The sequence below is a fragment of the Lepeophtheirus salmonis genome, chromosome 6 (assembly GCF_016086655.4).
Source record: "Lepeophtheirus salmonis chromosome 6, UVic_Lsal_1.4, whole genome shotgun sequence".
In the NCBI taxonomy this organism is placed as follows: domain Eukaryota; kingdom Metazoa; phylum Arthropoda; class Copepoda; order Siphonostomatoida; family Caligidae; genus Lepeophtheirus; species Lepeophtheirus salmonis.
In genome coordinates, this window is record NC_052136.2 from 52940900 (window position 1) to 52955106 (window position 14207).

Below are 14207 nucleotides of genomic sequence, written 5' to 3' on the forward strand. Positions count from 1 at the left end.
TAGAATTTTAGGAGAGTATCTTCTTCTTTTCGTACTCCTAAATTGTAATAACAAATTGGAGATTCTCACTTGAGTCCCACTCTTTTTTTTTATAAATAAGACTTTAACAAATTATTTGCCCTCAATAAGTCAGATGAAATATCATCTCTTTTATTCTTTAAAAATGCGATGAAGTTATTTATCCGTGAATATTTTTCAATCGTCTTCGATTTCGTAGATATGAGCAATTTCTTTTTTAGAAACTGAAAAACCATTTGAAAATTTATCAAATGACAAATCTCTAAGAATTTTCAATTCATAACACATTTGAGCAACACCCAAAAGAGTAGAAAATGAAAAAAATATAGCCAAATCTTCCTCATAAACGTCGTGGATTTTTTGAGGAAGGGAAGATCTGTCAATATTTTTTCTTATATCTTCAAAGGTAGTTATTTGATTTTTTTGCAGGAATGAAGTTATTTTTTGCTACAGTCGTTGGTGTTCTTGCTGAACTCTAAAATGTAAACAATAGAATAATTTCAATATATAAATAAGGAAAATATTTAAAATAAAAAAACCAAAATCGTTTAAAAAACTTTTAAACGATTTTGGTTCTTTTAGATGTATTGTTTTTTAATCGAGTAAAATTCTTGTCATTCCTCTCCAACTGATATCAGGACTCATGGAAATGAAGACTACAAATACGAGAATGCTTTGTAGGAACAAAACCTTCCCTACGTATGGCACTTATCCACTTTTTTCTGAGGTCGTCATTCTTAGGAAATGAGTGGAAAGAAACCTTAGGCTTGGTGATACAAGAATTGGGTCCATTTTGACAATTTTTAACTCACGGTAGACATTTCTACAGCCACGGGAGCAACAGATTAACATATTAGCTGTAAGAAGTAATGCGTAATGATTATTGGGAGCTGGGAAGTACTCTGATAGTTAATCAGGCATAGCTTCAGTATGATGAGGAAAATGGATAGTCTCATTAACTCTAATTAATGATTGGAACTGTAGAATGAACACTTACCCACTCTCCATTGTAACTAATTCAATTAATTAACACAAATAGGGAACTTATAACTAAACACTTATTCCTTCACAAATAAAAAAATGAACAGGACTAAAGGAAATATTAGTATGTAAGCACCCCAAAACTAAGCACCTTCCATGTACTCTAGTATTCCTTGAATTGGTAGTCTGAAGAATCAATTTTCTTTTCCTAAGCAGTTGTTATTATTATTTAGTTCCTGAGTAGTGAACACCTTTTCCTAAATAGATCTAATTATATTCAAAGACTGATTGAACATTCGCTTGTACTCATAAAAGACGGAGCGTAATCCTCATGATTTTTTCGCAGAGTTATAATTTTAAGTCCTTTTTGGATCGGAATAATTCTAGCCCCTAGTTCATTTCCATTTCATCCATCTTCCCTTGTCACAGCTGATTGTAGCTGATCTAATTAAACGTCATGTGCATTATTCTTTCTCTGCTCCAAAACATTCTTCAAATTGTTAGGCTTATAATGTTGATTTTCGGTTTCTTTTTAGTAAATACTCATTCTGCAATGGATTTTCATAATTATTTTCATGTCAAACTCATCTCATTATCAAAGTTATATGTTTTACTCAATCGCAGTAAGATAACTTAGTGCTATAGATATTCTTTAATCCTCACTTTTGAAGAAAAAAACACCAATGGCCTGATTTTTTCTAGTTGAAGAAAAAATTTGATGAGAAGTTAAGCACATTGGATGATTATGCGATTTTGTAAAAACATCGTATATATTAGTTATATTGTTTTGAGTTTTTAGGTCTTTTTGAAGGAAATTAATTTTTAATTATAATGTTAAATGATGTTTTTTATACAAACACAAATTTCCTTTTATGTGTGTATTTTTATTTTTGTTCATATAAATATTTATAAATAAAGACATTGCGGTTGAAAAAAAAATACTAGAAGATCATTTTTTATGGGGAAAACTATAAAAATTCTGAATGGGCGGGAGGGGCCAACGGCACCTATAATTCCGGTGCCACTGCTCTAAACCTATATTTCCCGCCTAGTACTATTGTTGTCCCCTTTCCGGAAACAATTATCCGATAAATCGATTATCATTTATGAGGTATTTCAGGAATTTTTGCTTCTTACTAGAAAATTCAATATTTTAAGTTTCATTTTTGAAACGTAACCGGTGGGGAAATTTGCTTGGAGTCAGTCGGGCAGGTTGGCCTTAAAATCGTCAATGCACATGGCTGCCATGAGCCTGTAACCCTCTGGGAACCCTACCAGTTGCGCTCTTGTGGGCATCTGCATTAATGTTGGGCTTTTTACGAAGGTCTCCTTCGTCTCAATGGTCTCATTGTGGTCTAGTCTCTTTTTAACATTGTAGATGGTCTTCCGAGCCATTCCCAGAAATCTGACTACCTCGGTTGGAGTGTCACCTGCACGAAAAAGAGTTGATTTCCAAAGTATTGAATCTCGCTGGGATGACATTTCTGGTCCGATTTAAAAAAAATTTCAAAAACAGGAGGTGCTTGAGATACATGGCTACCTATACTATTACAGACAGTTCTAATTACCCTGGACAGAAAATTCTCAAATCAATATAATATAAGTTGTTTCTAATGTTGTATTCATTGGTTTCGTATTATAAATATTTGACAAATTAATACTATATTTAGTCTGTTAGATCTTCATTATTCATTGAGTTGTAAATATGCATAGAAGTTGTTAAGAAGCAATGTTTTAATAAAGCAATTCTTTGCTAAAAATTATTCAAAATTATTCAAAATTAGTTGCGTGCTCAAAATATTTTTCTAAAAAAGCCCTGCCATATAGTTTTTTTTTCACTAATTCAAAATCCTACATTACTAATTTGATTACAACAATATTTTTGCAGAAGTTGGAGCTATTTTTGATAGTAAATTGAATTGGTATATTTATGATAAATTAGTATAAAACAAAAAAAGTATGATACATTTTTGGGAAAAAGTGTTTTGTTAACTTTATCCATGTTTCAAGTAATTAAAATTTAAAACATATGTATACGTTGTTAAACAAACAAAACTTGTATTTTATTATAGATAGTTTTAAACACATGACATAAATCAATATTAATTAGGTTATTAAATATCTGTTAGTAATTTTCATTATATCTCATATCAGTTCTCTTTATCATTTTACAATAAACGTGTTAATGATGAAGGGTATATTAAGGACTTTCAAAAAATATAATTGAATTAATGACATGTTTATATTAAAAGTGTTGTAAACTATATGATAATTATGTAGGTATACATATTGACTTAATATATTTGGGCATTACAGATAAGTAGACCTCGTTATACAGGTGAGAGCAAGGAGAGGGGGGGAAGTATATAATAAGATGGAATAGGTGACGTAAATTATGATACAAACATGATATTAGAAAGGTATTTCAGTCTCTGAGGTGGATAAGCATAATGAATTAAAGAAAAATGACTTTAAAAACATATCTCTTAGAACATGGAATATGAAAGCTCTTGGTTTTTCTATGCAATCTAATTGACCTATTCTTCTATTGTACTTTTTTCGTTGCACACTAATAGGTGCTTGCATTATGCGTTCCACAGAACACCGAATGAAATACATTTGTTTGATTCCTATTGATATTTACAGCTGTTAGAAAAAGTATACCTCGATAGATAGGACTCGAAGTAATCACTCTATTGTATCAATAAAAAAGAAGAAGATTGATTGATTCCTTGCATTTGATGAAAGAAAATTATTGGTCATTAATGTTATATTGCTTTCGATACAAACATATTACATTCGTTGTATTATACATATGTACATAAGTCAGTTTTCTAAAACTGTAATTTTGGAAGGGTAAATCTTTGGCTTTAATATATAATCATAGTGAATTAGAGTTTCTAAACAAGGTGACCAATAAGTCTTACGACAACCAATTCAACTTAATATTTCTCCTAAACGGGTTTATATTTTTTAATTCTGTTGGTTGCATATGATTTACACAACCTCCATCATTGTTTGTTGCCAAAAAAGATTGTTTCTAAAACATCTTCTTGAGATGACATCATCATTCCGAAGCGCGCCATCATTTCGCTTCATTTGGAAGGGAAGAGCTGTACCAAGGACTTGAAAGACCCAATGTGTCCAAATCATTTTCCACTATACGATCAAGAGGTACAAGGAGTCTGTGGAGTGTCGATGACAGGCCCAGGAGAAACATTTATTTATATTATTGCTAGATAAGGGAAAATAAGGGCATTCGCCCTGTAAAAATTAAATTCTCCTCTTGTATAAATTGTAACTCGTATTTTGCCAATTATATCCTACGTATCCTCCCACACTTAAAAATGCGAGCATTTTTCCTTCTCTAAATTTATAACCCACAATGTTCATTTAAATTTAATACAATTTGAATTTCTCTGAGACATTTAACGTTTGCCACCTAGACAATTATATTTTTCGTGCTGAATTTCAGCACTAATTTGGTTTTTGCACAATTTTAATTTGTTGTAAATTAGCTTTACTCTAATACTGGGCCGTCAAAAAGTTTTGGAACATGACTGTAATTGCGTTTTCAATGATTTGGGTTAATTTTGTGCAAAAGTTGCATTAACAAAAAAGAACAGCTGATTATTTACCTTTTGAATACTTATTTACCAAGTCTCTTGGATAAATATTTATTAACGAAAATGGAGAGAAAAGTGGCTCGTTTAGTCATCGCCAGATAAAGCAATTCTGATAATATAAAGACTCTAATGTCTGCAGAACCAACTTCTGGAGGGTCAGGATTATCGTCAACAGTGGTGAAGACATTAGTGATGTTCATAGAAGCGGAAGGCCGATCAGTTAATGCCTAAAACGACCAAATAAGCTTTTTTGAAAAATCCGAAGATGACGGACATGGAAAAGAAGCATTGGTGAGCCGTAAAGAAGCTAGTGACACGTCTCGGACATATTGAACGACCCTTGCTCACTCAACAACAACAACAATTACGATTTGAGCGGTGCAAAAGGCTTTACAATGATCTGAGGTATCACAGAAACCAAATTTTTTTTTCTCGGACGTGAAAACATTTAGAGTGGATCCCGTGTACAATATGCAAAATGATCGGGTCGTATATTTTTGAGAAGTCAAACACAACCTCTGCGAAGAGTTCAACACCAAACTCCGGCCTCAATAATAATGCTCAGGATTGTTTCATTTAAAGGTCACAAAATGAAGCTAATTTGGTTCCCCGTTGCATACAGATTAACTAACAAATATTACTTGATAATTCTGTCAACAAAAGTGCTTCCATAGGTTCGAAAGATCACAAAGACTTTCTGACGGCCCGGTATACATATATATGATAGAGATATTCATAGGTATACAAAAAGTATATATCTGTTATTGCTATCATTTAAATGACTTATGAATTATTTACAGATGAACACAAAGGACCTGCAATATATTAATTTAGTGATCCAATATTTTTGACTGTATGTAAGTCTAAATTTCTCTTTTGATGAAAATATTAATATAGTTAGTTTTAAATTTAATTTGCAAACTAAAAAGAAAAAAAATTTCTCCATTTTTTTTTTAAATATTTCATTTATGTGTTAATTTTTAATGAGAAGTATAAAAAAATTAACTGCATTGTCACATCATAAAAATGACATAAATTTACATTTTAAACAAAAATGGCGAAAAATTCAATTAACACGTTTTTTGTTTTGTTTTGTGTGTACGTATTCCTACTCATCTAGAGTAAATGTCAACTACTTAAATAAAAGTACTCGTACTTATAACAATTATAGATGTATATAATACATCTATAATTGTTGTTCATCTTTACTTATTAAAAATCTTCTCTTATTGCTGAGTTATTTTTAGATGTAATTTCTAGAACATGCTACACAAGAAGTCTGTTTTTTCTTCAGTCATCTCTATATGAAACCTTCTGGAGAGTAAAGGGGATTTTTTAGAACTCATATTTTTGTATAGTGATGTCCATTGGTAATTTCGAAATATAAATAATTTATAATTGTTTTATTACCAGCTGTTAATTTCCTTCCTTTATTTGTATTACAATTGTTGATCTGCTGAACTCTGAGGAAATTAGTAAATCAGCTCCTGATTTTTGAACTTTTTTTCCAAAAAATTTAATTTTTTGAGAAAAGTAATTGATTTTTAAATTATTTAATATTGAAATTTAGTATTTGAAATTTTTGGAATATAATTTTGTTTTTTGCGTAAACAGGTGTATATTTTTGAAATTTTCAAAAAAAAATATATATATATATTTATATAGGTATAACCGGGTGGGTTTGAACATTCTTTTTTTTACGGTTTATCTTTTTAAGTTGTAATAGAAGGTATATTCTTTTGTTTTAGCTATAATATATATAATCAAATTGAAAAAAATATGGAAGAAATATTAGGTTCTAATTAAAACCCTTCATTTCAATTGATTTTTGTATGATTTGATAACTTAATAAATATTTTATCTTTCTAGTGCTGAAATATTTTTTATCAAGCCTTTAATTTTTATTTATAAAGTTGTTTTATTTAGAAATATGATTCAAAATCGAAATTATACTCTGAAAACAAGATGAAACACCTGTTCACCCTGCAAAGAAAACACGGGAATAGCTCCATGCCAAGATGCACTTCTGGGCAAAGGTGTTCTAGGCGCTTCAAAGACCAGACCTCAACACCCTAGACTATTCCATCTAGTTGAATGTGGAATCCAAGGCCTACAAGAGATGCTACAACATCACATGTACGCTGAAAACCTCCGTCAACAAGGCCTGGGACTTCATGAGCTCCCAGGATATCCAGAGTGATTGCAGCAGCTTCTGCTTGGAGCTCACTATCAGTTCTCAGGGCGGATATATTGACTAAAAGTTGGAAAAATTGATTGATAAGTGCAATGCAGATTTTACTATCAATAAAAAAAGACACATCATTTAATTGACAAAAAAATTGTTCTATTCGATTGAGTTATAATATATGTATATTTGTAATTATAATGTATTAATATCAAAGTATGTATTTAAAGTTTTCCCGGATGGAATCCGTTTGCCCAGCAATCGTAATATATATGTAGGTCAATATTTTTAATATAATATATGTACAGATATTATTTGAAAGATGAAGAAGTCACGGTTGTGCCAACGCCGGCTGCTGCTTGGTGAGTCAGAATGCTCAGAGAAGATAGGGGCTCCGGAGGAGAGCCAGGTGGTGAGGTGAGCGCTTCTAGGGACTCCATAGGAACATTATTGTTTAGTCCTAAATGGTGATGATGGATATGGTAAGGATTAGATGAAGTGTTTGGGGGTGAGAGCTGTTGTCCGGTGAATAGATGAGGAGGATGATGACTTGAGGGAGAGGGCGGAGGGCAGGTTTGAAGAGGAGAGGCCGCAAGTGGAACCCCTGTTCCAGAAGGATTGAAAAGCCTATAATAATAAAAAAATGAATATTGATATTTGTGGATTAGCCAGTGTGAGTGGCTTAACTTGCACCCCGAATATGTGTAAATCAAAGAACATTATTCCAGTTAATTTATGTCCCATTGATAAACAAAAACTTGAGGGAGACATGATATGATTCTCAAGATATCACTTGACAAAAGGGCCGTTCAATGTATAATGTACCACGTGAGGTAATCAAGTTTATCTTGATTAACTAATTTTTGAAATGATATAGATACAACTAAACTAGGTGTCTACAGAAAATTTGGGACCAATTAGTTCATTAAGTCTAGAGATATGAGCGTATAAAGTTACCAAAATCAAATATATTTTCCTCAAAAAAAAAAAAAAAAAAAAAAAATCGCTGATATTTAATTCAACTCTTACTTTAACTTCAATAGTTTGCTTAATTTACCTTTAGAATTTGACTGTAAAATTATATAAGCATATTAATTTCCAATTCTGAGATATGCGGCTATATTTTTTGAAACTTTTTAAACGTTTTTGTGTGGAATTACATGGATGAATGGATGACGTTAAATTTGCTTTTTTTAATAATATTTATCAAAGAAATAAATATTAATAGGATTTCTTTCGTAAAATTTAAATAATTGATTCCGTGGATTGAGACTTTCAGTTCTACAAACCTACATGTAAATGGAAGATTTTATAAAAATGTTTTGAGAATGAAAATGGAACTATAACAGACTGATGGAATACTGACAAAAATGGTTTATTACAATTATATATTAAGCGATTTCTCGAAGGGGGGTTTACGGTGCAACCCAAAGCTATAAACCAATGGGCGAAATGAATCACTACTTTTACAAAGTTGTGGCCTATGTACATACATATATTTGTTCACTTCAGGCGTAGACTATTTCTGTGATATCACAAAGAATCTAATCAAGATTACAAACACGTTGCGCTATAGTCTTGTAGCAGGCATGATAAAGATCTAATATAGTGCAATTATATCAACTGCCAATCGAATTACCCTTGACTTTACTATGTTTTTCTTTCTGTTTGAATGGCCCCTACTGATCATTGAGCCCAGCTATGCCTCTAAGGTAGGGTTTATTCCACTTACCAGAGACGATCTCCGACAAACATGGGCCGTGGAGAGAGGAGGCCCATTCCCATATTAGAGTAATATTGCTGTGCTAACACCTCCAAATCATTTGTATACTTTCGTTTCCATTTTGTTCGACGATTCTGAAACCATATTTTGATCTATATAATGGATAAAAATACACTTTAAATATGTAGGGTGACAAAAGTTAATTATAAATTACCTGCGTTTCTGTCAAATTAAGATTTTTTGAAAGAAATAACCGCTTAGAAACAGAGAGATATTTATTCCGCTCAAATTCTGTTTCTAGGGCCTTGATTTGGGATGCAGTGAAAGCCGTACGTGGACGTTTTTTGCGGTCCTCACTAGAGGTGGATCCACTATTGGACTCATTTTGGTGTGAAATAGAGGAGGGTGAATCTTCACCTAATTAACAAACAAAAAAGTAAACAAACTGTCAAAAATGAGTGAACGTTGATTTTTTTTTACATATTAAAAGTAATTCTATAAGCATTTAAAGACAGATAAATACATTCACAAAACAACAAATTTAAAGTCCATATCATAATAATGATTACTTTTTTCTACTGTTGATTCCTATTCAAGCTACATATGCGGCATGGAAGAGAAATAATACTATTACAGAACTTTCTGTTTGAATGAGTTATCTAAGAGATCATCTTTAATAGTAGTACAAAATAACTAACTACTGTAACAGATACATGGAAAATTTATCTCACAGACGGAGAATATTTGTCAACGTGAAGAGTAAATGATTTCTCTTAGGAGAGCGAGAAACAAGAAAAAAAGAGGAGAGGGTGACACCTTCTTGAGATGAAATAAGAAAAAAATATTTACACACAATATGAGAAGAGGGGATGTACAAAGAATAATGATGATCTTTTTCATAATGACAGAAGAGACCATCTTTTAACTATTTTTTACATAAATAAATTGTTGTTTTTAACTCTAATAGCATCTACTCTCATTTTTCATAATTTTTTTTTTACAAAAAAAGATTTGGCAAATTAACAATTAATTTAAAAGTTCTTTCCCATGAGAATTTCTTATTTTTTAAACTCTTTTGTATATTATAAGAAAAGGATTCGTAAATACGATCAGAACACTAACTAATGAGGTTTGAATATTCATCAAATAATGCAAATTGTAGTTCGTCTGTACTTTGAGTCAGTAACGTAATCACGGATTTGTTGTTGAGGGCCTGATTGGAGCGACTATGGAGGATTCAAAATTAGTAAGGGGTGAAAGATAGAACTATTGAAAAAGCCACTGCCCCCCCAAAAAAAAAAATCCTTGATGATTATAGCCCCGTGAGTACGATGTCGTTCAAAATGTGCTTTGTACTGTTTGGGCCCAGATATATGTATTCAATTATTCACAGGTAAAAAATAGAATAACTTGCCACGAAGTTATCATTTGAGATGTCTGGCATTTTGGAAAAACCATATTTAATAAAAATAAAAACTGTTTTATCTACCTACATTATTTGTGTTTAAATTTTTTTTTTTTTTCGAATTGCTAAGTTGATAAAAATTGAGCTTGTTGATTTAAAAAAAAAAGTATAGAACTTATGATATACAATAAGGAGTGATATCGAAATATTATTTATTCATCTAAAATATTTATTTTGTATAAAATGCTCGACTTTCACCTATTTACAAGAATTTAAATTTATTATTTTTTAAGTCCATCAAAGGAAACTTCATTGAGCTTTAGTTTTTCCAACATTTTAATTTCATTTACTAATTACTTCAACAATATAAGTGTATCCCTCCAATATGACATCGCAGTCATGTCGAAAAGAAGCACTTTTTAAATAGATTATGATTTACAAAATAAACTTGTTAATTGATTTATTTCAAAACATATTTTTAGAAAGTTCCATATACGTATAATTGAGCAGCTTTAAACCCCTGTTCCTCAAAATAAAAGCCTCCAAAGAGAAGAAGACAAATTCCCTCCTTCTCCAATTTTTCAAAAACCATACCAAAGAAATTCCCAATAAATATATCACTTTTAATTATTTAAACGGAAGTGCGACGCCCTAACACAATTTTCACCGCTCTTTATCTTCGACCTATTGACATTAGAGCAATTATGTTACTTTCGAATTATCCTCTCTACAAAGGTATGTATGTAATTTGAGTCTTTTACTTACTAATATAGCATGCAAAAGTCATCATAATGTTAATAAAACGAGTTAAGGAGAAAGCAATTTAAGAAAAACGAAAAAGCAAAGACAAAAAATAATGTCATAATGAAGTAGGTATCATTTGGAATTCCGTAGGGTAGTCTGTAATATGGACGATAATCATCTTCCGGGAGCTCTGGATTTTCTCAAAATTGACATCATGAATCTATTTTCTCTTTTGAAAGAAAAATAAAAACGATCAATGTTATTTCTTCAGGGAGGGGGAGGGGGGAGTGGAATGTAAAAGAAATTCAAAATCATAAATTTGCAGAGTGCATTAGAATACTCTGTTTATAAATCTATTACCTATAATATCAATCATTTTTATATTAAAAAAGATTAAAGTGTTTGTATGCAGAAAGTCGTGACATACACCTCATGTTTTAAACAGTTGGTTCTATTTGGGCAATCTACTAACTGTATTGTTCGAGGAATTGCTAAACATAATTTACTTAATTTGATAACTAATAACTATGAATAAAAATGTATGTAATTGAATATTTAAGGCATGAATTTATCACTATAAAATACATCATTTATCAAATTATGGGTATATAATGAGACCTTTTTCTTTTCAAAATATGGTTTAATTCAGTAGACAACATTCAAAAGTTTCAATCTTGAATATTACGTTCAAATCGATTTACTACAAACATTTAAATGCTTAACGTTAGCATATAGCTTGCTAAAGTATTCTGTGCTTTTGAAAGCCATGTAGTTTTATTGATATTAACTTGCTAGCTAAAAAGCTGAGTAAAAAAATCTTTTAGTTATTTGATAGTGTTTAAATATTGAAGAAAAAACTACATAGCTTTCAAAAGCTCGCTATGATTTGGAATAAGTTCCTGACTAAATAAAACTCGATTGTAGCTGTAAAAATGCTCTGCAGCTATACTAGATCATAGCCAACTGCTCGCTATATGCCAACAAAATTATAGCTGTGTATATAAATAAATATCTTGTGGAAAATAATAAATAATTTATTTATTAAAAAATGCTGAAACTATTGCAAATACCTATTATTAGGTATACCTATAGAAATCACTGCATTGTCTTTTAATATGGAGCTTTACAGTACATTTATTTGTCAGCAGTTGATCAGTCTATATATTTGTGTTCTGAGCATAAATCTTTTGAACTTGATTGATGTTGTTGATCTGTGAATGTACTTAATATTAGTTAATAAAAAACAGTGCAAAAACTGTTGGTAAGAATGATATAAATAATTGGAGCTCTACCCGTTTAATTAGAGTCCTTTATCATTTTTTTTTTTGCAAGAAGAGGAGTGTAAACAGATCCTATGATTGTGTTAATTGCATATATTTTATCCAAATAAGAATAAATATATGTCCAAAATTACTTTCAATTAATAATAAAAGTGTATTATTCAATTTACTAAAACATATAGCATATTTATTTATAAAAAAGTACAATCCTTCAAAAAAGCAGGTGGCATTATCAATTAAGTAACAACTATTTGCTTCACTTAAACGTGCTTTATTTTTGTTGATTTATGTATTCAGCATTTTCTCGAAAATGCTGAATACATCCTTTCATAAAGGTGTTGATATAAAAAAACAAATATGAGTGAGTGCCTTACCCATAAACCCTCCCAAGCCACTGCATGGAGGTGAATCCTCTCGAGACTCTTCTTCATCCTCACCGCCACCGAGAGAAGGATCTTCGTCTTCTTCTTCACTTCTCATATGTTGATGATGATTTCGAAATCCTGGATGATCTTCTTCATGGTGAATAGCTCTAAGAAAGGAGGATGGGAATCCGTGAGGGGTGAGGGGTGGATATATATGAGGGAGGTTGGAGGTTGCCGGAAGAGACGGTAATGGTGTGGGAAATGATGGATGGAGAAATGGTGGAAGAGGGGATTCATGAGCTGTAGGAGTCAGGGTTTGTGGTTTGTTTCTTTCAGAGTGTTGTTCTCCTCGTCTTGGAGTAGATAAAATGTTTTCTATGGAGAAGCCTCCTCCGGATTTCGTCTTTTCCATTCTCATAGACTTTTCTACTGATTCTAATTAGAAATACTTGTTCAGATTGTTTCCGTTTCACATGTAATATACAATCATTTAAGAGATGCGTTCTATTATAACTAAATCTACCAATTGAGTCTTTAGAGAATTGCCGTACATGATTTGACGGAAACGCGCGCTCTTCATTTCTCCGACAGTTTTCCCCCTCCTACTATGCTCTATGGTGTAGTACACGCAGTCTATACAACAGCTATCACTCCTCATACCTAGCTAGGAGAACAGGAAAAAAGGGGAAATTAAATACTTATTCCCCTTGGGGCGTTGGAGAAAGCTCATTTGCGCGAGAGTTCAGCCAATGGGGAAATTATTCACTCTGTTTTATCGCCATTTATGTTCGTTACACTTCAATCTCGCTTGACTTTCCTTCATTCTAATGAGCATGTAATTGAACAAACTAATGGGTGACTCAATAATTTGATAAATAGAAAATAATTAGGTAGTTATTTAACAAAAGATATTCATATTTTGACATAAATTAAAATATATAAATAAACACGGGGGAGGGGGTGGGAATACTTGTATCGAAATTCAAGTTAAAACTATATATGCTTATTTCTATGTTAGGACTATAAAAAAGTGTTTAAGGAAAATTATTAGCGTATAATTTTAATAAATTTTTAAAAATTGAAGACCCTTTTAATATTTGAGCTAACCAATTATACAGATTATTTGGAGTACTTCTTTACATCGTTTAATAAATACTTATTGAAAATACATGAATATCTTTCTTATATAATATGTCCTTAAAATCCAGCATGTGAAACAAAAAGACATAAATATCTGCTAGTTGCACGACCTGCGTCTCAAAAAGTTTGGTACATCCGTACTTACTGGGATATTACTCTATTTATAAATCCAGAGGTGAGAAATATACAATTTTTTGCAAGTACAAATCTTTTGAATATTGTTGCTTGGAAATAACGTCGAACTTACAAAACGTAGAACAGACCATTTTTATAAAGATATTTCGAAACCAAACAAATTATTCAACAAAGAAAATCCCAAAATAAAGAAATGATGAAATTGCAACCAATTAATTATATATTTAAATAATTCCCCTATTATCTAAACTATACATTTTAGGAACATTTTGAGTTGTTTAATAGGGCAGTTGAAGTTCTAACTATAGTTGCCATATCAATTGTATATTGAATTCAAACTGTCATGGAAATTAATAAGACTCAAAAAGGTGCAAAGAGACTTTTGCATGATGGGTATGCATCTCTACTTGATGAAGAAAATTGCAGTAACATCGATTGGAATTGACATAAAAGAACAACAATTCATACAGCATCACCAAAATATATCTTTGTTTTTGCATTTATTTATTTACAATTTTTTTTTGTTTGGAAAAATCTACATAAAAAAAGGTCTATTTTACTTCATGGTAAATCGATGTTTTGTCTGTTGGACGTTTTGTTCTTCT

General features: G+C 31.2%; 1 protein-coding gene across 1 annotated transcript; it reads right to left on the bottom strand.

Moving 5' to 3' along the window:
* Positions 1-6947: 6947 nt before the first annotated feature.
* On the bottom strand, positions 6948-12855 carry LOC121119424 (uncharacterized). The gene is made up of 4 exons (XM_040714086.2): positions 12337-12855; positions 8748-8950; positions 8543-8685; positions 6948-7437 (listed from the first exon to the last, which is right to left on the bottom strand). Exons 1-4 carry the CDS (start codon positions 12743-12745, stop codon positions 7122-7124), a joined length of 1071 nt encoding a protein of 356 aa, XP_040570020.1. The 5' UTR covers positions 12746-12855; the 3' UTR covers positions 6948-7121.
* Between the last annotated feature and the right edge of the window lie 1352 nt (positions 12856-14207).